We start from the raw sequence: 26,542 nt of genomic DNA, 5'->3' as shown, positions 1-26,542 counted from the left end.
ACAAAACCATCTGTCTTTGGCCCTTCCTTCAGCTCTAAAATAACCAGGCTGTTTCCATGGGCGTCTGGGAAGCAGCAGCCTCATTGCTCATGGGAGCCAGAGACCCAGGCTTCGCTCCCCAGTTCCGGGAGACATCCTTGGCTGCCGGGCCCTCACCTCATCCTTTTAAGAAGTTTCCAGAGTGAATTGTGTGCCTTGGGTCCCCGGGAAATTGTTTATTTTTAACGTTTTGTCCAGGGAGGCCTCTCAGACAGCATTGATGAAAAGCCTTAATTTTTCTTAGTTCCCCAAAGGCAACAAGTCTTACTTAAAAAAAAAAAAAAAATCAGCTCCCTCCTTTAGTCACCCTTTCGGCATGACAAATTCAGGGCCTCTCCCATGCACAGCATTGCATGCATGGTGGGCCGTAAGGAGTGAAGAAGAGGTGCCCGTCCTTGGGATGTGAGTGGCTCCTGGCACTGTCAGGGAGAGGCACGAGGACAATGCAATATGATAGCTGACCAATGACCATTCACGAGATGCCCCACGAGCAGGTCCGTGGGTCTGAGGGGCTTGCCACGGACGGAAGGCAGCTTTGGGGCTGGATTTTGCTGGAGAGTGGCCTCTGCAGTCCTGGAGGAAGGGAAGAAGGTCACCCACTCACCAGATGGAATGCCTCGTGCTTGTGGCAGTGTAGACAGACCCCAGCCTGGAGACGTGGGCTGGGCCGGGCCGGGGACGGCTGGGGATGATTGGGCCGGCCATGTAGGGAGTGCCCAGGGGCCCAGACGCGTGACATCAGGCATCTAACAGCCAGGACCCCTGGCTGGGTCTACTCTCCAGACCCCGGCCAGCATCCAATAGGGTGTTTCCCCAGTCCAGACTCACAGCGGACCCCCATGTGTCTTTGCTTATGCACTGGATAGTTACAGGAAGATTATAGACCTTGTGCTTACAGACAGGTAGTAAAAATCACCACTCATACCCACTGGCTTCTGACATTAGGATTCTAAGATTTGGTTTGAAAAGGGGTTTTACTTCATTAAAAAACACTTTTTTAAAAAAATCTGTGCTGAGGGCAGTAGAGAGTCACCCCAGGACTTTGAGCAGCAAAGTGACATAATCAGGTTTGTCTTTTAGGTAATAACTACACAGAGAGACAAATGTTTTTTGAGTTCTTGCTTCATGAACACAGGGAGGACAGAGCCTGGGGCGTGCCGACATCGTCTGCTGCAAGGCTGGGGCCCTGCTCAGTCTGTCCCTTCCTGGTGCCATTCCTGGGGTTGCTGGGTGGAATACTTAGCTAAGAGTATTTCTGAATTGGGTGACCTTCAGAGCTACAGGTTCTTGGTACCTTAATACCACAACGAGCCATGGAAGAAGCTGTTGGTAGAATGTGTGTTTTGGATCCCGCCAGATGAGATGGGATTGTAGACCCCTGTTAGGCCCGGTGCCTTGTGCTCCAGACCTGGGGCAGGAGATGGTCCACGGAGTGCATGGCTGGGCCACAGGCCTCCCAGAGCCCCCTCAGCACCCCGCCCAGCTGCTGTCTCTCCTGGACGGAACTGGGCTAATGTCTGATGACCCGGGGGTGGCCCCAGCTTTCCACAAGACAGGAAACCTGGAGCACAAAATGTGAATTCTGACCTGTCTCAGTACCCAGAATCTCCAAGAAGCAGAGTCTCCCCGGCCTGCCGAGGAGGAAGGCCTTGTCCCCACCCCCCCAGGCCTAGAAGCCCCTGCCCAGCCCCAGTGCTCCCGCCACGGCCTCTGCCCTCCACCCGGGCCAGCCCTGTACTGTACTTGCGTGTCCTTTGCCCTTCTGTGCCTCTAACGTCACATTTGATGTCCTCTCCATCTGCAAGCTCCCTCCACGCCTGTTCCCTGCCTGGTCATGCCCACTGTCAGCATGCCAGTCTCGCTGTCCAAAAGTAAAATCTTGTCACTTACCTCAAAGGGCATCTTTAACGTTTGTACGTCTGATTGAAAAGCACTGTGAATTCAGAGAATTCACACCACAATGAGATGGTATTTACATCATTCAGATTTGGAGCCCTAGAAGGTCGGATATGACCCAGGAGAGACAGGGACATAGGCAAACACACACACACACACACACACACTCATATACTCCCGGAGAATGATCTGGAATGCTTGGGCAAGGGGAGCACATCTGTCCCTGAATCCCAGAGGCCCTTCCCATCAGGTCATAAGCCTGAGTTCTCACAGCTGTACCCAAGGAGACATGCACGAGACACTCCTGCCATGTCGTGTTTGATGACAAGACACCCGAGTGTCCATCAGTCAGGCCACAGAAAGGTGTGTTGTGGACTCTTCCCGCAGCAGTTAAAGGAATGACCAAGGCCCACATGAGTCAGCATGAGGAAGTCTTACAAGCCTTTTCGGGGGAAGAATATACCCAGCGGGAGAAGGTTCCTGCACATAGAAACCTCCATGCGTGTGATTATCACCATTTACGGGTCCACACGGTCAGTGCACGTGTGAACTCACGGACAGGAATACACCCCGAGTTGAGAAGGGGGGTTGCCTCTGAAGAAGGTCCGGTGGGGCCACAGAACGGCCTCAACTCCTCCTGTCTCATCTTCTCTCTTATGTGAAAAAAAAAGTCCAATTTGGCAAAATGTCTAGATTTATTCAAGTTGGTACAATGAACACTTGGGTGTTCCATCTATATTATTCCCTGTATTTTCTCTATATTGGAAAGATTTATAATAAAAAAGGACAATCATAAGATAAAAATAACACATTCATTCTAAACTTTGAAAAAAAACAGAAAATTTAGACATGTAACAGGAAAAAATGAGAATCACCACAATTCCACTGCCCAAAAAATAATGTTAATATTTTTTTCTGATCATTTTTCTAAAATTGTAAGTACAAAGTATTTCCTACTTAGAAGGGAGCCTCTCCGTCGTATTATAGGTGTGTTTAGCGGGGGTGACCCGCACGTGTCCCTCCTGCCCCGTCAACCACAGCCAACCCGCCAGGACCCCCAAGGGATTTTGTGTTTATCTCTTCTTCGGTTTTCTATAAGATATTCCTAGAGTTAAACTTAAGCTTAAAAGTCTAATATTATGGTTGCCTGTTTTTAGATTTCATTCCAACTCTTGTCACGTATTTGTGACTTTGCTCTTCTCTTCCCATGTCATGAATCTTTCCTATGTAGACACCCCACTGTCTGTGTCTGCACATACCCAACCGGGATGTATGCAGCATCTACAGCATCCTGGCGCTTGCCCTTGGGTGCACGTGTGGAAGGGTGCCCAGCCCCAGATGAGCGCGCCCAGCCTCGCAGGTCTGTTGGCTGCTCCTATCCCTGGGCTGCCCTTGGTTTCATCTCAATTCTTATTGTTCTGTTTCCTTTTCAGTCTCTGATTTCTCCTTCCTGCTCGCTGGCTCAACCATGCACTTAGGTTTTCGTTTCTTGATACCGTATTTATTAGTTTGGGATGTCTTAACAGGAAGTGTTTTCAGGACATCTGGTTTACCACATGCCAAAAGCAGACTTTTCTCTGTATACTTAAGTGCTGCTCGGACGTCCAAGATGTGAACATATTCATCCCAAAAATGTAATGTTGAAATGCAAATACATTATAATTAAAAATTTTTTAAAAATATGGATCATGTCCCAATTGTGCAGTGAGAAATAACGATGTGACTGACGTCCTTAGAGGTGACTCTTGACAGCATTTCTGATGATCTCTTCAGGATGCAGGCCTGGAAGCAGACTAACTGGGAGAAGGTGCTAGAACATTTCCAGAGTTCTTCCCCTACATGCCACACTCTCCCTTCAGAAATGCTGTGTCTACATAATAAACTCATGAATCCTGGGCATCCTCCCCTATTCTCCCCTGGGTTTGAAGCACCACGCTCTGGACAGGCCAACGGCAATGTGGGCAAGCTTGCAGACTCAGCAGCCCAGGCCGATGAATTTAGGCACGTGACTGAGGCTTTCTATGCCTCAGTTTCCCTATCCCTCAAATGGGAATAACACATTCCCTTGTAGTGTTGACTGAGTTGTGCATGAGAACCTTAGGACAACGCCTGCCACGTTGTAAGCATTCAACAAATGTTTGCTCAAATGCATGGCTATTTAGTATTTCATCATGTCTCCTGGACAGGAGAATTCTTTCTTGTCCCCCAAGTCTTCGCCCGGTGCCCGCATCTAGCTGGCCATCCCTTGCAGAGGTTTCACACGGACAAGACGGGGAAAAGAACCAGGAAGGGCAGAAGTTGGATTCAGGCTATAAGGGACATTCAAAAGTTTGGATTTTGATCTGCAGTCCCTGGGGGTGCCAGGTGGTGGTGGGGTGTGTGACACTAAAGACCAGGTAAAGAGAGGGCAGCATTTAATTCTTCGTGCATTCTGACCATGGCAAAGCAAAGAAAAGGTAAAATAGTGCTCCATCTACCATAATGCAGAAAAACACCACGTCCGAGCGTCTTCTGTGGTAATGGCCTTTAGCTGTAACGGTAACGAATGTTGTCTGGGCAGCCCGCCGCCTGCGTATTAGCACAGCTAGCCCATCAAATTGCAGATGCCGTAGGAAGGATGAGAAAACAGTGCCTGAAGATTCAGATCAGTGTTCGTGGGAGAGAAAGGGAAACATCTTTTTCGCAAGACTGGCTTCCCACCCAGAGACCTCGAATCAGTGCTCCCGCTCGGGGCGCGTGTATGAACTCCTCCCCAGCCCAGGCTTCGGTAATCTATATCAAAACATGCTCTTGCATTTCCAAAAAAGATTAACAGCATGCAACAGCACCAGGCGCCTGCAGGGAAAAACACTTGCTTATTTGCGTAAATATTTTACTGTGGAGAGCTTTTAGCATTTAGAGCCTGCCTTTGGGGGACGCGGCGGGAGCCCCCTGAGCACGGTCACCCTCCCTCCCTCGCTGGCGACTCCGCACTCCCTTAAATGCCGCCAAGCTAATGTGCGGCATGTGCTCTTTAAACCCACGGGGGGCTGCCCGCACACACACCAGAGCCTCCCCCCACCTCCACCTGCCTGCCGAGGGCCTAACATTTACCCTCAGCTTATTATGGAAGGGGGTGCCAAGACTCTGCTGAGAGTAAGGATCACAAGGGACTGTAATCCCTGTTTGCAAATACAGAGTTTTGATCCATTGCTGCATTTGTCTGCCCCCAGCCCTCACGCGGATAAGCCGTAGAGCCAACAAGCCACACGGTGCCTGGGCTGGGCCTTCCAGAGGCCATTCTGTGGCCGTGGGCTCTCCCAACAAGTCGTGGGTGCTGGCAGGGCCATCACCTCTCACGCCCACCCACTGGGGCTACCGAGGGGGTCAGCAGCACCGTGCCCCATGGGTGGCCTTGGCTTCGGGCCCCCAAGCATCGGGCCCTAGGGACACACCACCGAACAGGCAACTCTCAGATGGGGCCATTTCGCTCGCCCAGGATGCATGCAACTCAGGAGAGGCCGCCCACCACCCAACGGGCCGTGCGCAGCTCCCCCGGAGGGCTCCAGGTGCGGTCCATAGTCACCCCATCTGAGAAGGCAGCTGAGACCCACCCTCCCAGGAGCCACACCCCGCCCCCCAGCAGGCTCCCAGCACAGAAGCATCTTAGAACCTCCTCCTGCATCTCCCATAGCGGAAGGTTCTAGAACGGGTGTTGGGCTTGAAACACACACCCTTTCCCGATTCTGATTTTCTAGATGCGCGTTCTTTTCCATCTTCTGGGCATGTTCAGAGCTCGCATAGTTTCCATCTTCGCCTTGGATCAATGCGGCTCATACTTGGCCTTGCCCCCCGGAATGCCTGTATGATCATAATTCACCCATAACCTTACAAATCAGACTTCACTCGGGCCGTGTTTCCCTCCTGGTATTGATTCAGCTTGCCCATTCTTTCCTAACACCCAGCGCAGCCTTCTGCCCTTATGCCACGGTCACCCAGCAAGTTTATGTCCCTGATGGCACTCGAGCTGTAATCACGTAACTGGCCTTTTCCACCACGACACTATGACACTCCCGTGATTCCCGACAGATACAAGAACGGGTACTTGGCTCCTTCCTTCTGCCGCTTGGGCACAGGAAAAGCTCTCCTCTCCTGCCCGTTGAGGCTGTGGCGTTGTAAGGACGTTTGAGGTTATGTTCACCAGGCCACAGAATGAGGACTGGGGGACATCACCCTGACTTGAGGGCAGATAAGAGGAACGGACATAACCCCAGGTTGAGGGACTTTCTCCCAGTAGCTCATGCAGAAGCTGGAACAAAGGCAGAGGTGGTAAGCGGGGTTTCCCACAGTTGCAAAGGGTCGACGCTGGGCCTTGCTGTTCCGAGTGTTGCTTGAATCAACGCCGTGGCTGCGGGAAGTGGGCCTTGTGGGCTCCGTGCTTTGGTGGTGGAGGAGCTCAGGACATCCCGCCACAAACACCCCCTTCCCGCTCTGTGCTGGTAGCGCCTCGGGGGGCAGGTCCATGCGGTGCAATATTCCAGCCAATCCAAACTCACGCTCCTGAAGGACAAGAATGACGCTTTCCAGATGTGCTGAGAAGACACGAACGAAAAGCCTGCACCTGGAGTAAAATTGGTTTTGTTTTCGTTTCATAAGTGTAGAAAAATGATAACAAGCAGTCCCTAAGATAGGAACAGTGACCTCAAGGTGGTGGCAGGTGCCATGTACGCCGTAGGCCCTCAGGGCCCCAGCATCACCCCACACAACCTGGCCTGCCGTGTCCTGGGGCCCCAGGGCACTGTGCCCGAAGGCGCTTGGGGGTCACCGCCGCAGCCCCTGCCACACCCCCCAAGTGGGCAGAACCTTGGGGGTCCAGCAGGGCAATTGCTTCCTCATGCCATCTGTGAGCTTTCTCTGTCTCCTGGGCTCACCTCCCTAGCAAACTCTTCACCCTGGGTTGTCTTGGAGCCGACTGGGCCCCTCAGGACTCAGGCAACAACATCCACAGAACAGAAAGTGTCTGGTGTGGGCAGAGCCCCCTGGCTGTCTAGCCCCTGCCCCTGTATAGCCGGCTCCGTTCTCCTCTCTGGGCCGGTGTGGCCAGCGGTGCCTCACGGCGGCCCATGGCATGTAACATTCAGAGGGGCCTGGGCCTCGGGCCACCTCCCATCCTAATACACGCTCTACCCCTCCTTAGTGCTCCGGGCTCCTGTGGCTGAGGGCTCTGGCATTGGGGTGGGCAGGGTGGGGGGCCATTCTTCTTGGGTTGTCATGTTCTTTCCATGCCTAGTGGTAGCTTGAACTCCAAACCCTGCTGCAGGGACCCCAAACCCACCGCCCTGACCCTATTCCTGGTGCAGGTACCCCAAGCCTCCTCCAGACAACCCCGGTTTTTCTGTCTGCTTTCTGAAACAACCCATCCTTTCCAGAGGAACCCTGGCCTCGGAGTTCCTGCCTCTCGGCTGTGCTGGCATCCACCCCTGGGCACTGGATTGTGCCCCTCCACTCCCCGTTCCCAGATGCCTTGCCGTCCCTCAAAATTTCCTTGCAAATGTCTTGTGGAGTGACCAGATTATTTTCCACTTGTCTCTCTTTTCTTCAGATCATCAGAATTCTACCATTCTAGAGCAGGAAGGAGCTGGGGAAGCAGCAGGCCCTCCCCACCCCGGGCAGAACGGGGCTCTCACGCTGCTCTAATGACTGGGAGGTGCTAATAAGTAGGGCGAGTTTTTGCTTGATTCACAGTGTAGGGCTGAGAGCTTCTACCTCCTCCCTTCTGGGTCTTACAGCTGGTCGAAGAATTAAGCTGACATAAGGTGAACAGGAGAAAAATTAATTTTGTGTGTACAGGAGCCCCAAAGATCAGAGGCTCTAAAGTGACCAAAGCAGGCTGTTTTTTAATGCCTTTGAGTTAAAGAAATAGTGAATTGGTGAGGAATTGGCAAGACCAGGGGTTTGGGCTTGGGGGGTCGACTGGTGAACAGGGTTCTACAGCCACCTTGGCCCTAAACTGCCCCAGGCGGGCGACGAGGCTGCTCTCTTCCTCCTGGTGCATCGAGGGGGACTGACGTCCTGTGTTCAGGGGGACAGAGGAGGATCTGAGCGTCCCTCCGGTGCTGGCCGTTTCTTAAGTAACTTTAATCCAAAGTAATCAAGAGGCGAAAATGGCATATTTGGGGGTGGCCTACGCTAACTCCGCTTCAGGGACTGGAAATGAGAAGCTGGGAGTTGCGCAGAGGTGGGCCGAGGTGTCGAGTAGGAGGAACGGCCTGCAGGCCGCAATCTTGGGCCCCAAGGGGCCTGGACGCCTCCCAAGACCTGTGCGTGCAAGGTGGGCTATCGGCCCGCTCCAGGTGCTGGGACAGCGTGTACAAGCAGGTGGTCCCTGCGTCTCCTTGCTCCCTTGGGCACAGGCGCGTGTTCTCACACGGTGAAAACAACACCTGCTCAGCTCCTCCCACCCAGAAATCCCGTGTGCCCTTGCACGGGGCCCAAGCCCCAGACCCACGTACATCAGCCTGCTTCCAGCACAAAGCAAGTCTCTGTCTCTTTGAGGAAGGCTGGTGTCTCTTCATCACGAGGAACGATATTCAGATGGCTGAACTCGCTGACACCAGGTCCCGCATCATTCTTGAGGTTTTAAAAATGTTATGTTTGCTCATGTTCTTCTAGGTAACGTCTGTGTCTGTCAGTGTGGCCTCTGGGCTTCATTGTAAAGGTCAGTTTGTCTTTGCAAAGTATCTTGCCTTGCTTTCTTTCTCTAGTTGAGGGAGATGCGTATGTTAATGTCACTGGTCAGTCATTAACGTGCTTTTTGTTCTGGACGCAGACAACCCTCCTCCACATGCTCGGGGTGGGCGGGGACAGAGTCGCCACCAAGGCCTCTGGCTGACACTGGTCCTACGTGAGGCTCGCTTCAGCCCCTGTGTATGGACCACATCCCCACGCAGGCAACATAGCCTTGGGACAGCGGCTGCCTTCCCCGAAAGCTTTGATCTGTCCCGTGCGCCGCTTTAAATCGGCTGAGCAGGCATCCCTAGTCCCCCCGCCCCGCAGCCTCGCCGCAAATCCTGACAACATAAAAATAATAACACGACTCATAACAGCCGGAGAGAGGCATCCTGAGGTCAGAAGTGCCTTAAGAATGTTGATTTACATAACTTTTATAGCAGCGGGTAAGTGTCAGAGCCGAAGTTCAGAGTTAATAGCTCAGATAACAGAGCTAAATGCACAGACCAGCAGGGAAAGAAAAGCAATACTGTAAGCAATCAGCCGTGTGTGACTGACAAGCCGGGGGAGGAAGTACGCCAACGTCACCCCATTCCCAGGGTCGAGTCCATGGGTGCTGTAGGAGGATTTAGGGACTGAGTACCTTGTGGAAATCATGACCGTCAGAGGCGAGGACGTCGTGACACTCGGGCATGGGGAGGAGAAGGGCCACAAACAGATGCAGAGACTTGTGAAGGGCCAGACCTGTGGCCGAGTGAATGCCTACCCAGGGGTGCTACCGAGGAGAGCCCGGCACGGGGCGGGATGCGGGCCCAGCTCGTGCACACTCAGGCAAGGACGAGCGCGTCTCCACGGAGGCCTCAGCGACCCTGTGCTCTCCGACGCTCCCCAGAAAGACACCCAAGAAGCTGGCAGAGCCGACCTGGCGGGCTGGGGCCTGGACAGGAAGAGGTGTCTTGAAGCTCATTCCTTACACTCCCGTGTTATTTGTGAGCCGAGTGAGTGTATACAATTCAAAAGTAATGACGAAACATTGCAATAGAACATTAATGCCTTCATTAAGGGGGGAAAAAAAAAAAGGCAGCTTAAGGCTAGGAATTTTCCAAGATGAATGCAATTGTGAATTCCAGGACAGGAAACCCCATTCCGCCCAGAAGGCTGATGGCCAGGGACGCAGTCTGGGCCCCGGAACACAGGCCGCTGTCAGGCAACATGCACAGAAGGCCTGAACGCAGCGTCGGCTCTGTGCCTGGCTCAATGTGGAGCGCACAGCACACAGCAAAATGGACAGGTGTGGCGGGGCCGGGGTGTCCCTCCCACGTCTTGGTCCATCCCTAGCTCCGACGGGACCAAGCGGGAGTCTGACCCATGTCTGTCTGGGTCCCGTCCCTGGCAGCTCTCGCACTCACTGCCCTTCCCCAGAGCTGCCAGACCCAGCAGGTGCGTGGGTGAGGCCCAGAGGTCTGGGGATGAAACTCCCTGGAGGCCACGTGACCAAGGACATCCAGAGCGGCAGGCAGAGGAGCTGGTGGGGATGCCGAGTCCTGCAGCCACAGAGGGTGGAGAACTGCCTACAGTCCTTCCTTTGTGATCACTTTACAACCTGGAGTGAGTGTGCCTGATGCTTAGCTGGTACTGGGGCCCAACACCCCTTCCCTCCCCTCTACTCCACTCGTGGTCGGCGCCCTCCCTGCGGGCCAATCCATGCCACACGGCCCCCTCAGGCAGCCTAACATGCAGAGACCCCGGGGGGCACAGCAGAGAACTCCCAGAGCCTGAATCGCACTCTGGGCAGGTGTGCTTTCAGAGCATGTGTTGGTCGCACCCCACATGTTGTCATCCCTCAGACATACTCTGGTGTGCTGCGATGCATGGTCTCCAGCAGCCAGGACTCGGCAAGGGGACTCTCCCTTTGCTGGAGGATGGGGGCAGATGTTTTCTCTTCACAGGAGCAGTATGACTCAGTAGAAAGTGGGACTGGCTCAGGGCTCCCAGCACAGCTCTGCTGGTGACTTCTTGTGTGACCTCAGGCAGACCACTTACCCTCTCTTTGCTTTGTGGCCATGTGAGGATTCGTAGGTTTCCTGTCCTGGCTGTTGTGAGGGCTCAGGGAGCCAGGAGGTCGGCAGGAGAGCCCCTTGTGGTGGCTACAGTGACCACGGTATCCTCACCCTCAGGAGGCGAGGTGTCCTGGACTCTCCAAAGGCTTGGGACCAGCGTCCCAAGGCACCAGAGCCCCAGACGCCCCCATCTACAATGGGGCAAGGGAAAGAGAGGTGGAGGAGGATACAGAGCTCAGCTTGGCTTCTCTGGGCTGTAGGTCATCAGTCCCTAAATAGTAAAAGACAGTCGTCTAGTAGGACACCCTGGCCAGAGGCTAGAGGGCAGCCGGTCATCCTCGGGAGGAGAAGGAACCACAGGGTCCTGCAAACAGCAGGCCTGTGAGTGGCCATCGTTGTGGACCAGGCAGGGTGTGCCCGACCCCTGGTCTGCGTGGCAATGGTGGTGACCTACAGTGGTCAGCAACTTGATGCTGAGTGCATGGAACCATCCCCCCAAGACACAGCCAGCCAGGTGGGGCTCCTCGTGTTGTTGGATGGATGACGAGCTGGGAGCTGGGAAGACACCCATAGGCTTGGGCCCCAACAGAGCCAAAGAAGGTGCAAGAAGGACAGCAAAGGAGTGGGGGCATCTCACCCGAAGAGGCGGGCGGGCAGCGTGGAGTTCCTGGGGCTTGGTCACTGGGCGACCGTCCCACCCCCAGGAAGCCAGCAGAGCCTGAGCTGGTGGAGGACAGAGTCCAGCTCTGCTAGCCGCGTCCCCTGCCCCAGGAGGTCCTTGTGTCACCAGAGCAGGCCCGCTGTCATCCGTATTGGTGGAGGCCACCGTGCCCCACCAGCTCTGGTGTTAATTAGGGCAGAGCACAGCTGTCAGCACCAGCGGGGAGGCCAGGCTGGGGCTGACAGTCGGCGCTGCTTCTTCAGACGTGGGCAGAGAGGGTCTCGGTACAGCCTGGCTGGGTGGCTCGATCGTTAATAACATCTGATCACCCATAATCTCTTGATAATCAAGGAACTTTAGGAGCCCTTCAGAGCCACAGAAGCCCCCCAGAACAGATGACATGTACCTCACTGCCTCCTCAGCAGGAGGGGTATTACATGGTGGGGAGCCCCCCAAGTCGGGGGCCATGTTGGGGTTTCCTGGGATGTGGGCACAGAGGAGGGGCTAACAGCAGGAAACAGAGCTCCCAAACTTGGGATCTGCGGGCAGATAGGGAGGATGACCAAGAGGAAGGACATGTAACCATAGGAAAAGGGCACCCTTGGAGGACCGTTCCAGAAGGAGGCACTGCCCTTGGCCCTGTGAGGGGAAGGGCAGGCGGCAGGAGGAGCGAGGAAGGACAGAAAAAGCAGGAGCACTGGGCCTGCCCCTCAGGAGCACCAGCCGGTTCCCGCCACGTCCTCTGGGCTCCAGCAGCCGTGGCGAAGATGAAACTGTTGCCACATCTTGGGGGCAGAAAGGATGAAGGGGAATGAGGGTCATGGGCACCCAGCGTTCCAAGGCTCCATCCGTCACCGCGACTTTTCCCCTTCTCAGATGCCGGTGGAGGAGGAAGGACGTCGGGGAAACAAAGAGTGGGGGGTGGCAGGAATGTGGGGGTCTGTAGGGGGGTTGATGTGACTGACACATGGCCCTCCTGCCCCACCCACAGGGTACCAGATCGCCTACCGCCTAGCCAGCAGTAGCCCCAACACGTTCACCACGGTGGAGGTGGGCGCCACCGTGAGACAGTTCACGGCCACTGAGCTGGCCCCGGAGTCTGCGTACATCTTCAGGCTGTCAGCCAAGACGAGGCAAGGCTGGGGGGAGCCGCTGGAGGCCACCGTCATCACCACTGAGAAGAGAGGTAAGACCCCTCTCTCGTGGGGCTCCAGGGAGGAGAGCTGGGCCCGAGCGGGAGTCATGATCTTGCTGGGCCACGGCTTCCCGGGGCAGGCCCTGCACCGTAGCGTGTCTACACAGCCTGACATTTACCGGACAGGCAGGAACGTCCCTCTCTGCTCTCAGAGAGGTTGTGTAACTGGCCCAGAGCAGGTCTGAGTCACCGCATTTGAGGGCAGCTCCCCAAAGCCAGGCACCAGGTCTCTGATGTTCCGATCCACGTGCCTCGCTGAGCAGGTGCTCAAAAAACATGTCTCCTACCGAGCGGTCCTGCGGAGATCTGTCTTCACGGACACGGCTTCTGTTCCAGGCTCTGGCGAGGTGCTTGTTGTACGTTGTCTTGGTTTATCCTCACCAGAGCCTGGTGAAGGAAGTGCTGTGAGCCCCCCTTCTGCAGAAAAAGTGGGGCCCAGACAGAGTCAGCTATTGGCCAGGGACACAGCTGTGGGACAGTGATGTGAACACCCTCCCCAGGCCGCCTCTTCCCACAGCAGTCTGCTGTGGCTTCCCATGTCAGGGGCTCAGCGAGCCCCTGACATGCCCTCCAGCCTCGCTCTAGGATCTGCCTCAGCAGGCTCCCTCCCCTGGGCCACCCCAACTCTAGTCCCAGACATCTCAGGGAAGAGGACGACAGGAAGGCACTTGCTCGGAGAAATGACCTGTCCTACCTCCCATCTGGGAGTCCCCAAGTACCAGGCTCTGGAGCTATGTGACTTTAGGCAAGGCCCTTCCCTGTCTGTGCCCTGGCACCCACCCGGTGGCCTCTTGGGAAGTACGAGGGCCAGCACTGTCCGCAGGCCTCCGGGGGCAGAGCTGGTGCAGCGCCCGCGCTCAGAGGGTGAGCCCGTGTCCCCGCAGCCGGTGCGATCACTCTAGGACACGATCTAGAGCAGACAGTCTAAGGGAGGCATGAGTTGAATCGAAGTGCTTGAGAAACAATACAAAGGGCTGATCTGAAACCTACGAAAGGTAGAAGGCGAAGGAGGCTGTCGGGCATTGAGCCCTCACCATGTTCTGGCCATGTTCTGGCCACGTTCCAGGCAAAGCAGCCCACTTCTCTAATTCCCACTCAAGCAGACTAAGCAGGTGGGGAAGCTGATGCCCCACAAGGTGGAAGGGCCCACAAGGTCTGGCTGCTGCTCGGTGGCCGCCCCAGCTAGAACGCCCAGCTGACCCTTCCAGTGGCCAATGGAGGGAAGATGGCATCACCTGTCTGTGGCTTTGGATCTTCCAGAGGCTCCACCTTCCAGGGAAAGACCAAACCCTTCAGCCCACTGTGAGTCCCCTGACCCCAACCACTGAGCCTCAGTCCCCCAAGGATGATGACAATTGCACAGCCCCTCTGATGACAATGGTTACCTCTACTGTTAACTGGAGGACGGCAGCCTGGGAGTCACCAGAGATGCCAGAGCGTGAAGCTGATGGAGAGACAGCGTGCACACTCGGGGCCCTGGCTATCAGCACAGACACTGTCTAACCTATGGTCCCGGCACAGGGTGGCAGTTGGGGGTGGGAGCTGGCCAGACAGAGGACAGGCCACAGGAAAACCCCCTCCTGCCCAGGTCGTCAGGCTCCTCCTTGTCTGGGTCATGCTTGGGGCCCTGAGTGCCTCTCCCAAAGGCTCCTGCCTTCTTCCTCAGAGTGGATGCAGCCCCAGAAGGGAATCCAGCACTTTCTAAGGCACAGGGAAAGACACAAGTTTGCTAATAGTTTGTGACTGATGAATCCAGATGGAAGCATAAACAGGAACACCTTTTAGGAGGCATCCCCAGTCCACGGCAGGTCTGCTACTGATGGGGCTGGGGGGACGCACACCCACACCCCAGCCTGTACCCCGACCTGTGTCCCGATCACCCGCACCAGCTGCCTGGGGCCCATAGGGCTGAGGGGTTTTCTGCCAGGGCCCACTAACCCTCCCCAGCAGAGCTTTGCCCATTGCCAGATGCCCGGGACTGATGAGGGGACGCAGGCCTGTTGCTCTGGGCGAGGAGACCTGGGCAGCACGAGCGTGTGCTCCCAGAGGAGCACAGACCACATCAGGGGGAAGGGCTCCCCCCACTGTCACCACAGGGCCAGCCAGCCGTCGCTGCTTTATTACCCACAACACATTCTCAACAGGATCGATAATCTTCATGATAAACAATTAAACAATTATTCCTCCCTCTGTGGACTTTCTCCGCTGCAATCGATGGGGTGAGGAGACGCATGACAGAAACGATCCAAGCTCAGAAGCCAGGTCCCGGCCTTGTGCCCTGCACCCCCAGTCACCAGCGCTTTGGGCACAGAGCAGCGGTGACAGCCCCCGGGGGAGCTGAGTGGGACTCTGTCCGTGTTTCAGCCTCATAGTGGCTTCTAGGGAAAGGACATCAACAGGACAGGTGCCCTGATCCCAAGACTGGAGGGAGAGGGTGTGTCTCAAGAGACTCCCCTGGGGACGTGTGGTCGTTGGGGAGCATGTGTGGGCTCACCGTCCCATCTGTCTGTCTGTCTGCTGTCTGAGAGAGAGCAGCGCTCCGGGAGCAAGCCAGGGTCTCCAATCAGATCCCGCTGGGGCGGGTCCAAGCTGGCCGTGGACCCGGAGTCCACTCCCTCTCCTCGGCCCTCTCTGCCCTTGCTCGCAGGGGGCCTTCTGGGAGCAGCAGCCTCTCACGTGTCCCCGCTCTGTTCTCTCTCGGTTGCAGAGCGGCCGGCGCCCCCCAGAGAGCTCCTAGTGCCACAGGCCGAAGTGACCGCGCGCAGCCTCCGGCTCCAGTGGGTCCCGGGCAGCGACGGGGCCTCCCCCATCCGCTACTTCACCGTGCAGGTGCGAGAGCTGCCCAGGGGCGAGTGGCAGACCTACTCCTCGTCCGTCAGCCATGAGGCCACAGCCTGTGCTGTCGAAAGGTACCCAGGGGCAGGCGGGCCCTCCGTGGGGAGTAGAGCAGGGAATCTGGGGGCCAGAGACACACCCGAACAGCTCCCCTCTCTTCTCTAGCTCCCTGTACCAGGGACCAGGACTCCCCCTCCTGGAGCCTCTCCAGCCTCTGCCCCAGGTCCATCCTTCCAGGTCCAGCCCTGTGCAGGTGGCAGGCACGCCCCAAGCCCCAGGGAGAGAAGAGGCACAGATCACGGGGCCGGGGAGCCTGGAAGTGTGGGCTCCAGCCCCCAAGCCCCTGAGAAGCAGAAGTGGGGGTAGGTATGGAAGGGGTGTCACGGGCTGAGACTCGCACCTTCTCTTTGTGCTCTCTCTCCTAGTTGGCAAGGCCGGTGGCTCCCATGGCCGCTGTCATCCATTAGTGATGGCTCCTCAGGGAAATGGGAGGGGTGTCCCCACTATACCCTGAGAACCCAGCGTTTATCCAGTTACTGAGGGATCCACCAGGCAAAGGCAGAGGGGAGTGGTACTGACCACTGCAGCTCACTCTTGGCACCTAAGGCCTCATTTGGGTCCCTTCCCGTGTTCCCACACCCCTCTACAGTAAGAGATGAGGGTACCCCCTCTCTGGGGTGAGGGACCAGGGCTACATAACCGTCTAGGCAATGGTTCTCAGCAGTGACCTTAGACCTTGCATCCTGACCTGGGAGGTCTGGGCTGCACAGGCTCACACCACCCTGCAGAAGCCCCCTGGGTCTCTCCGGTGAGCAGGCCCGTCCAAGGAGCCAGCCGGTATTTTCCCTGTCCTTCTCTGGCCCTGACAGTGGTCACTTTCCATGAAGCTCACATCAGGCTATGCGGGGACCACAAAGGAGCATGGCCCACAGGCTCCAAGGATTCCAGTGCCCCAGCCAGCCCTGCTCACAGGGACGGGGGAGGAGGCCTAGACCCCATTTCCCAAGCTCACCAATGTTCCTCTCACCTTTCAGACAGAACACCACATACTTGTTGCCCCCCCGTTCTGGGCCCTGTGCTGGGAAATCGCACCCACATTTCTCATTGAACCCACGTGATGGCCCAGTGGGGGGCCACCCTGCCGTTCCTCTCAGCTCTGGGAGCCCGAGATCTGCCTCCGGAATGGACGGCAGTGACCAGGCTGCCATCTCAGAAGGTCATGCAAAGCAGTCCCGCTCTGTCCCCCAGCTTCCTGCCAGCGCCCCTTGTACTCTTTGAACAGCAGCTACAACACCCAAGAGGCCCCGCTCTTGGCCCCTCGGAGATCTCCACTGGCTGCCCCCCCCCCCCGCCTCCAGAGCCCAGAAAACCCACCCCCAGCACAACCCCAAGCCTCGGGAGGCATGGGCCAGCGTGTCCAGGTGGCTTCATGAACCACACTCGGCCGCACTCTCCTCTGAAAGAGAGGAGAAAACTAAACTCCAGTGGCCTCATCTGTCCCGGGGCCTCCTGAGATCAGACGAGTGTGTGCAGGAGACTTCCCATTGGAAGTTTGCCGAATGACAGTCTGATCTGGTGTGGGACATGCTGTGGTCAGTCTCCTCCAGGCCCCTGTGCCCATCAGCAGACACACACTGAGGGCCAGGTTCCCGGGAAAGTCACCTGCTGGGCTTCCTACTCTGAGGCGAGGGTTTGCCCTGCGTGCCCCCCCAAACAGCTCGGGTCCTGGAATGCGGAGGGCGGGGGCAGAAATGGGCCTCATGCTGGGAACTTAGCTTCCTGCTCTCTACACACCCTCCCCTTGACCTGAGACAGGGGTGGACTCTTCCAGCCGTCTGACTTGCGTACCTCACCCCTGCTGTGTGCGGCGGGCGGGGTGGGAACGGAGGAGCTGCCACTGGCCTCATATTCCGAAAGCGCTAGAAAACAGTGAGGTGCTAAACGCAAATGGATCAATGATGCGTCTGACACGTCCTAAATGTAACGCGCTGAGTGAGCATAAGCGCTGAATTCAAGGACGGGGGTAGTTTCCCACACGCCAGTGCATGCCAGACACCGTGCTGATTGTTACCTGCATCCTCTCATTCACCCCTCCTGAATCCTACCCCCGTTCGTCCCTCCCTTCCTCCCTCCCTTCAGTCCTCCCTTCCTTCCCCTTTCCTCTCTTCCCCCTCCCTTCCTCCCTTCCTTCCTTCCTCCCTCACTTCCTTTCCCCTTCCTTCTTCCTTCCTCCCTCCCTTCCTCCCTACCTTCTTCCTTTCCTCCTTTCTTCCCTCCCTCCCTTCCTCTCTCCCTCCCTTCCTTCCTTCCCTTCTCCCCTCCCTTCCTCCCTCCCTTCTTCCCTTCCTTCCTCCCTTCCTTCACAGATACTCACTGAGCACCTCCTGGGTACTAGGCCTTGTTCTTTGTGCTCGGGGCATAACAGTGAAAGAGGCCACCTCGGTCTGTGTCCCTGTGGGGAAGGCAGACTGTTGTCAAGGAAGCAAACTGTTCCTTACAAATCATGGTGGGGCTGGTGAGGGGATGGACAGGCCTAGAGGACAGCACTCAGGGCACGGGCTCTTCCTGAAGCCATGTGAGCTGTGGCCAGAGGGTCCTGATGGGAAGAACAGCCAGGATTCAGTGAGTGCACTGCGTGTGTCAGTCTCTTCTAAGCGCTTCTCAATGCCATCCACACAACCATCTCACGACCCCGTGGTCGGCCCAGGCGAGGCACCTGTGGCTCATCGACCTGCCCAAGGTGATGTGGGGGTCAGTGTGGGGGCAGTTTGGCTCCAGAGTGCTCACTCCTGGCAACTGCCCTGGGCTGCCTTTTCATCTGAGGAGAAGCTAATGCCAATGTGGGGCCTCAGGTGGTTGAGGCAGGAACCAAAGGAGAAAACCATGCAGTTGTCACAAGAATTAGATAAAATAGCTCCTAGGAAGCTAGGAACAGATGGGAAGTTATTTGTTTTAATTTGATAAAGGATAGCTCCCCCAGAAGCTGCGAGCAAAGATCATTGTTAAGGGTGGAACTTTGGAAGCGCCCCCAGGACAGCCAGGGCCAAGGCAAGGTCGCCTGGCATGGCTTCCCCAGCTGGAACCGGGGCACAGAGAGGCCAGGAGACAGGCCTGAGGTCACGGACCAGCTGTGGCACGGAGAGCTGGCGTGGTGGAGGGCTGGAGGGAAGAGCCGACAGAGAACCTTCGGGGGCCGACAGAGAACTAGTGCAAAATCCCGTCTTAGGCAGGAGGGCATGTGAAAACACGGAGGACGATTCTTCCAATCCTGTGTCCACAGAACGTCATCAGTCTTTGAAAACGCAGAATTCTTCCTCTAGGCCAAGAATTCCCCAGATCCCACTTGCAAACCAGGTGGGAGTGGGGTGCTATTGGTTAACTCAGGGGGCATGGGAGCCCCCTGGTCTCCTAGAGGACCTCTCAGAGCTTCCGGTGTTCCACAGTGCTCGGTTTGAAACCCATGAGTTTCCAGGTTGGCCTGGGAGGGGGACAGAGGACTGGCTTGGAGACAGTGAGGGTCTGCCCACCAGTAGCTGGGGGAGCAGGCAGAGTCCAGAGCCGCCCGGCTCTCCTGGTCTGGGAGATGGACACGGGCAGAGCTTTGCCCCAAACAGAGCAGCGGTCCCTGGGGCAGGGGCGGTTGTTCTCCTCATCGGCTCCTTCGGAAGTCATGGCAAGGACAGCCAGAGGTGCCGGCCAGCCAGGGACCCAAGGAAGACCGCAGCTCATCTGCTTAGAAGACTGTCTGGTGTCTGTGTGGTACAGAGCTCAGCTCAGACCATCCACAGGGACCGGGTCGATGGAGGGAGACAGGCAGGCCTGCGCGGTGGCCGCGAGCCGTGTGCCCGGACTGTTAGGGCCCCTCAAATCCCTTTCAGCAGGCAGTTGGGGGCGTTTCCCCTGTTTCCAATGGACAGTTGACCTTACCTCGGTCTTAGAGGCGGCCTCAAGACAGATCCTCCTCCAGTCCTGGCCAAGCCAGGGACAAGGGACTTTAATGGGGCCGGGCCTCGGTTTTCTCATCCCTGCAATGGGAATCACACTGCCCGGCCGGGCCCTCTGTGGGGACAAGGGGCAGGCGGGCCTCCACGAAGGTGCGCTTGCAGGCGGGCGAGGAATTGGCAAGGCGGACCCTGGTTTCATGCTCTGAATCGTGCGAGGGCTGCGGTAATTAGCTCCTCCTGAGAAATTCTCGAGTCCCTCAGAGAGCGGTGATTTGCTTTGCAGGAGAGGCTCTAATTACAGGAAGAGCCCGGCGTAAAACAGCCACCCTCAGGCCAGGACGTTCAGCTGCTGGGGGCAGGTGGGGAGGATAGTGCCGGCTGCCTGAGGGCCCCTCCCAGGCAGGAGCAGGACGGATTCCTGGTCCCCGAGCGAGGGCCTCTTCCTCCGGGCTGCCCGCTTCCTATGGCCCGAGCGTGGGGCAGGACAGGGAAGGGCTCAGGCCCTTACAGCTCATCTGTGTTTCAGGCTAAGACCCTTCACTTCCTACAAGCTGCGCCTGAAAGCGACCAATGACATCGGCGACAGTGACTTCAGTGTGGAGACGGACGCGGTGACCACGTTGCAGGACGGTGAGCCAGCTGGGACCCAGGCGGGGGTGTAGACACGGGCCCCTGGCCGGCTGCCGCCTTTGGACCCCGAGACAGGGGCTCCCAGGGAGAGAGGCCTTGCTTTCGTCCCGAGCCAGGAAGGAGTCGCCCAGGGGAGGGAGGGCGAGCAGGATTCAATTAGCAGCAGACCACTCGGAGCTCCGTACAGCCTGTGGTGCAGAAGCCGACTTCAAGGACTGGCGAGTGGAACGGAGGTTCCTTTGATTGGCTTCCAAACCCCTACAATCCATTAGCATTCTAGAAATTGAATAATTTATAGGGTCATTAAAAATAAATATGGAAGGGTAGCTGCGTTTTGAGTGGTGTCCCCATTTTTCTCATTCACGAACCGCTCCACAGTTTTGCCCTTTGACGGAAGCCCAGGGAAGTGAAGGAGCTGAGATTCCCCCGAGAGCTCCAGGTGGTTCTTACCCGCCCTCCTCCACCTCAGAGGATCAGGCCCGAAGATCCTTGTGAGTTCGGGGGCCAATCCTGCCAGGCCCGCTGGCAGGCCGACGTCTAGGGCAGGAGGGTCGCTCTTGCCTTGCAGATGTGGGGGTTTGGATCTCGGGCTGCAGGCCTGAGCCTTCAGCTCCCCCAGTGGCATTGGAGACTGACTCACCACGTTGCCATGTTTTTCCTTTCTAAGCCGGGAGCCTGCCTTCACCAACATGAGGCCTCGGGCAAGCTGGGGACCAGCAGGAGGGGCTCAGGGGGACCCTTCCAGCTTCTGGGCCTTGAGATGCAGAGATCATGCACACCCAGGGTTCCCACTGCCGCTGGGACAGGCCCTGTAAGAAACCCTGTGGTTGTCTTTGTGGCTCGTCTTCTCATCTTACATTTAACACAGCTGGGGTTCTATTTGGGAGAAGCGCGGACGCTTAAAAGAAATCGGGAAATGCAGCAAGATGATTTTGTTGGCGAGTCTCAGGAAATCGCAGGCCAGTGAGGAAGATATCACAGACTCCCTTTGCTCTTACACAGCTCGGGTTCCTGCTGAACTGGCCTGGTGGGGGGAAAAAAGGCATTTGAGGGCCTCTCCAGGTTCCCAAAGGCCTGTCTGCATCCTTTGTTACTGAAATCCTGTCTTTGGCCACACCGACCCTGTCCTCTTCCTCTTCCGAGATCTGCAGTCCTCTTGCGTCAACTGTATTGTGTTTGGGCTGGATTGTCTCCTAACAGATCTGCTGGGACGGAGGACAGACTCCGGGGCTGGGGGGGGCCCTGGGCTGGGTGTGTGGATGGCTCACTGATAAACATTTCCTTGTTGTGGTGGCTGAGGTGTGAGACCCCCTCAATCCAGCGTGAAATCCCGGAAAGCTGTGTAAGGGTCCAGCGTGGACCTCAGGTCAGCAGGAGGCCAGAGAGCACAGGGTAGGGGGCTTCCCAGAAGGCAGGGGGGCTGTAGGTGAGGCTGATGCCAGCACGTCCCAGGTGCTGGGTGCCCCAGCAGGTGTGGAGGAGACTCAGAGCCGGTGACCGAGAGGCTGAGTCTCGGACGGTCAGGTGGGTGCGGGGTGGGGACAACAGCCTCAGTTGTTCCACTCAGTGACTCTTGGTAAGCATCTGATACGCGGTCTCGGGACCTTAGAGTGAGCAGCCGTGAAAAAGCCAACCTAGCATGCCGGCCGGGACCGGACAGGTTCGGTGGGAGTGGAGGTAGGGAAGGCGTGTCAGAGGAGGGGCGCAGGACATTCAAATGGGGTGGGACTGTAGTTTCCAGCATGGAGGGCACAGCCATGGCCACAGGCAGAGCCAAACTGACCGTATCCCTCCAGAGAGCAGAGCCAAGCTGTCACCGCCGCTGCCCCGAAAACAGCAGCCGTCCCTCCACCCCAGAACTCAGCCTCCCTCCCTTAGTGTCTGAAACTAAGAGCACTCAGGCCTGGATTGGCCCTTTGTCCCATTCAGAGCCTCTCTGATTTAAGTACCTCCAACAAATGATCCCTCTCCTTCAGGGAGAGCTCCTGAGAAGATGGGGGACAGCAGGAAGGCTCCCCAGGCAGGGTTCCCAAAGATAGCCAAGCGCCTTTGTATGTCCTGTGTGGGTCTGCTGGGGGGCGGGGTGCGGGAGGGACAAAAGCAGGACATTATCTTGTCACGTCCATCAGGATCCAGTCCCTTTGATCTGGGCAGGAGCGGGGCTCCGCAGGTGGAGGACAACTACAGGGAAGGGAGGGAGGTGGAGGCAGGGATGCTGGCTTGCGGGCTTCCCCAGCCACCCACCCCCTCCCCCACCCCACCAGCCGCCGGTCCCTGGCCCTGCCTCCTCGCCAGAACCAGGAGGGAGCTGGCTCCGGAACAGCGGCCAAGTACAAGCAGAACCCGCTAATCCTCGCTTTCTCCTTTCTTGGATTCCAGTTCCGGGAGAGCCTCCAAGTTTCATCTCGGTGACACCACACACCACCTCCTCTGTCCTGATCCAGTGGCGGGTAAGGCCCGGGAAGGGCAGGGTGTTTCCTGAACCTGCATCCGAGGCTGGAACCTGCCCACCACTGGACCCCGTGTCTGAGGGTCGGTGGCAGGTCACGGGACTCCGTGTAGTTGGCGTGCCCACTGCAGGGGGGAGCACCACGGACCCCCTGAGCCGCGCTGTGGGAAGGAGCCTGAGCACAGATCCCTGGGAGGGCCAGCAGGACGGCAGGGCTGGTACGGGGCATCTGGGCTGAATGCCCCAGGCTATTGGGGAAGGACGGTCCTGCAGGCCTCCATGGTACACACAGAACTAGGTGGCATCAGACAGGGCAGCGAAATCATAGGCTGGGGAGTGATCTTTTCTACAGGAATCATCCACTAACAGACAAAATACCCACGGGGTTACGTGCATCCTCCCTACGTGCCCAGTGTTAATTCTCAGTGAACAGTCCCATCAAGGCACCTTACCCTAGACAATCAAGTAACGTTGCGGGGCCATGAACAGTAACGTGACATCAAAAGGACACACTGCTCTCTCTTGGCCTCATTTCCAATTTGGATACTTTTGTCAACAGCAATGTGCATGGAAGACAAAAATAAGAGAGGGGAGAATTGCAAGGAGGGCTGCCCCGGCCCCGGGCAAGCCCAGCGAGGGTGCTCACAGGTTTGTGGAGAGGGCTCAACCAGGCCAGGCAGTAGGGTTCGGCAGCTGGTCTGGACCCAGGCCGGACAGAACCAGCACCGCAACGGGCAGGGCCGAGGGCAGCAATGAGAACGTCGTGGGAGCTCTGGGCAGCCAGGGAAGTTCCTGAGCCCAGAATGGGTGGCCTTCCGGAGGAGGGCAGTGCCTAGAGTCAGGGCCATGGGGTCGGAGCGGGGAGCAGGTGCGCTGGTCTGTGTCCACTGCGGCCACATTGGGCTGGTGGTCCGCGGAGGGGTCCGTGCAGCCGAGCTGCTTCTGTCAATGAGATCGTCCAGGAGAGTGCCGACATCACATCCAGACCAGGCGGGCGGGAGGGGGCGGTTCGAGGTCAGGAGATATAGGGGCCCAGGTAATGTTGAAACTTAGAGCAAACTGTGGCTTGGATATGCCTTAGAGAGGCAGAGGCTGTGCCCAGCCAGGGGCAGAGGCTGGCAAGAGGGGAGGACTGGAAGGGACTCCCTTGGAAAGGGATGGACCAGAGGGCATGGGTGGGTAAACCACCCATGTTTGTATTGGGAAACCTAGAGGAGGCCCTCGGTGGGGGGCTGTCCTATAGGGACTGCCTCCAGGGGCCTTGTAGGCTGGGACAGAGCATGCCAGAGACCCCTCCAGGCTAGAACTGGTGCCCAGCAAGGAGCAAGGGGGAGAGAAGTCAGGAGCCCTCCCAGCCTCCCGGGGCTGCTAACGGAGCAGGGTGCTGGGCGGGACATCAGGGCAGGCAGACAGGATTGAGATGCGTGTGTCGGCCATGAGGGGGCTCGCAGAATTCTCGGGGTGGCTCCTAACTGCTCAAGGTTCCCGCTGTCTCCCCTGGTGGGGCAGCTCGGTGGCAGCCTGGCTGTTAGCCCACTCCCGTGCAGTTTGACCCCGAGTGAGGAGCACAGGTGGAAACTCCATGCGGGTCAAACGAACAGACTTGCCATGGCTGCTCTGGAAGGGACGAGAGCCAGACGTACATAGCCTGGGCTCCGAGCCACACGCAGACTCTCCAGGTACTGATGGAGTGGCTGTGGACTCCTCCTTCACTCCACTGCTGAGTGACATGTCTCAGAAGTGAGGGAACCCTTACAGGTGATCAGGAGACAGTTCCAGATGTCTTCCAGTGAACGTGGAAACTCACTGCCTGGCGTTCTGTCTTTCGCAGCCTCACCAGAGTGTGGGGAAAGCATGGGGCTGGCTCCCCCACTGCCTCTGGGCGGCCTCATCCCCTGAGCTTGTCTCGGGGCCCCACTGGCTCTAGGTCCGTGGACCCCAGTTTGCCAGTGGATGACGTGACCCCAGCAGGCCTCTCTGGCTCCCGTTCTTTCTCTGTAAAAATAGGAGGTCAATGGTGACCTCCAGGGTCTCTGAGGCAAGACCCGTTAGGTCTCACACCCCTGACTTCCATTAGGGCCTTTGGTGGGAGGTGGGAGATGTTCAAAGTGGGAATTCAAGGTCCCAAGAGCTTCTGTTTCCCACCCTCTACTAACTTAATCGACCCAAAAGTTGGTCTTCTCTACTGTGCTAAATTTTACCAGAAATTTAGCATTTTCTTTGTACATGTGGCAATTGGCTGGCCGGTAACTAGGTAAGGTCCTTTCCTATAAAAGCAGCTTGGAGGCTTGGGATGGACCATCACCTCCACACGGTGGCTGTCATCCCCCGCCGTCCCGGCCCCCACGCCCGCAGGGGGCTCCGAGCCCCATAGTTGTGGTTGGACAGCTCTGTGAATGGCGGAGAGCTGTACCAAAGGAACTTGGCATGCGTGTCCATCAGCTGTCCCCGTTCAGAGCCCAGCAGAACAAACTAATTGCAAGGAGCCCAGAGCAGGAGGTGGTCAATATGATGTATTGTAGAAATAAATGCTTGTCAACTGCCAGGCAGTTGAAGTATAATTAAAATTATGAGTAATTTACTAAATCAGCACGAACAGAACAAAGAGACTATGTTTAAATATAGATTTGCATTCCAAATGAAATGTTTCACCTGTAAACCCCTTTTTTTCCAGTAATTTGTTTAAAAATGCGAACACCGCCTGTAATTTCAAGGCTGCTGACCCACTTAAGCGTCTCCTCTGTAGAAACTTGTCAGGTTTGATTTTTCCTGGTAGGATAATCAATCCCTGCCTTTCATGGGGTCCAGCGCAATTTGAAATCTGAGGATTTGAGCGTGTGTTCTAGACAGTGGCAGCACTGTGTTCACACCGAGTGCCACTCATAACGGACACCAGCCTTTCTGAGTTGCTCACAACATTGAAGCTGGCTGCTCAGAAACTTCCAGTGGCTCATACAGTCTGTCACTCAAGTGGAGGTCCCCCCTGGGGTAGCTAGAGACTTCCCTAAGTGGATTTTCAGGCCATTTTTTTAGCAAAACAACAACAACAAAAAAAAACCTAAAAACTTCTTAGCAATAGATCACATCATGCACACTGGCCCCAGCAGAGCATGAACTCAGGGCTGTGACAGGCACCTTCCACAGAGGAGCATGACCGCCACCCAGAAAGAGGGGAGAGGGCCACAGGGCTCTTCAAGACACGTTTGGGGTTTGTTCCTTCTCTCACATGGGCTCCATCCCCTGCAGAGGACCAGCTCCTTTGTAGGGTCTGAGCACCCAGAGGAGGGCAAGCCAGACTCCAGGCCTTGCAGAGCTTCTGTTCACTGGGCAGAGCCCTAGGACGTGTCACTGGGAAGACAGTGGAGGGGGAGCTGGGAGGGGGCTTCTGACTGTGTTTTGCAAGATGAACGCTCCCCCCCTCCATGCTCCCAGGTAAATGGCAGAGATGGGCATCTGGGCATCACCCACAGCTGGGCAAAGGCTTAGGGGTGTGACAGCCCCTGGGACTCAGCACTAGGCATCAAGGGAAGGCACGGTGGAACCAGGTTTTCTAAGGCTTCCTGTGCTACAGCGTCTCCCGTACAGAGGGCCAGTCCAGGATGAAACCAACCCAAGATGGGGTGATCTTGGATGTCAACAAATCTAGCTCACAACCACAAGCCCTAAGTGAGTGCCTGCCATGACCAAAGCTTGTCACGGGTGCTGCAGGGAAACAGCAACGAAAGATATAGCCCTGGACTTACAACCAGTCAGTATGGAGACAGAAACGGCAAGTGTAGTGTGGTCAGGACCAAGGGCTGTAGAGCAAGTCTGTGGCTGAAAGGGAACCTTCTGTCCAGAGTCACAGGAGGTGCTAGACCCCATCAGGCCAGACTTCCACCTGCTATGAGCACAGGGCTGAGCCTGGGTGGGTGAGCCACCAGCCCAAGCCCACACTGCAAGGAACCAAGACTCGAATCCAGAGCCTGAATACGGCCCATGGCTTCTAGAACTCTCCCATGTGTTACACGGAGCTGCCCTACTGATACCTTCCAGGGGGTCCAGAGTCTTTCACGAATGACAGATGTGTTTTCTCCGAACTCTAGAAATAGAAGGTGTGGTTAAACCCAATTCCAAATCCCATGT

At 56.7% G+C, this 26,542-nt stretch overlaps 1 protein-coding gene across 1 annotated transcript in view; it reads left to right on the top strand.

Moving 5' to 3' along the window:
* LOC111145539 (sidekick cell adhesion molecule 1) overlaps positions 1 to 26,542 on the top strand; it is a 509,203-nt gene that overhangs the window by 414,420 nt on the left and 68,241 nt on the right. The window contains 4 exon segments of the mRNA XM_022500452.1: positions 12,356 to 12,550; positions 15,267 to 15,468; positions 19,865 to 19,968; positions 22,348 to 22,418. Of these exon segments, the coding sequence (XP_022356160.1) occupies positions 12,356 to 12,550; positions 15,267 to 15,468; positions 19,865 to 19,968; positions 22,348 to 22,418 (572 nt within the window).

This window comes from Enhydra lutris, unplaced genomic scaffold (genome assembly GCF_002288905.1).
Source record: "Enhydra lutris kenyoni isolate GAN:26980312 unplaced genomic scaffold, ASM228890v2 scaffoldscaffold13, whole genome shotgun sequence".
Classification (NCBI taxonomy): Eukaryota; Metazoa; Chordata; class Mammalia; order Carnivora; family Mustelidae; genus Enhydra; species Enhydra lutris.
The sequence above is the reverse complement of the archived record's forward strand: the minus strand, read 5'-3'. Positions and strand labels throughout refer to the sequence as shown.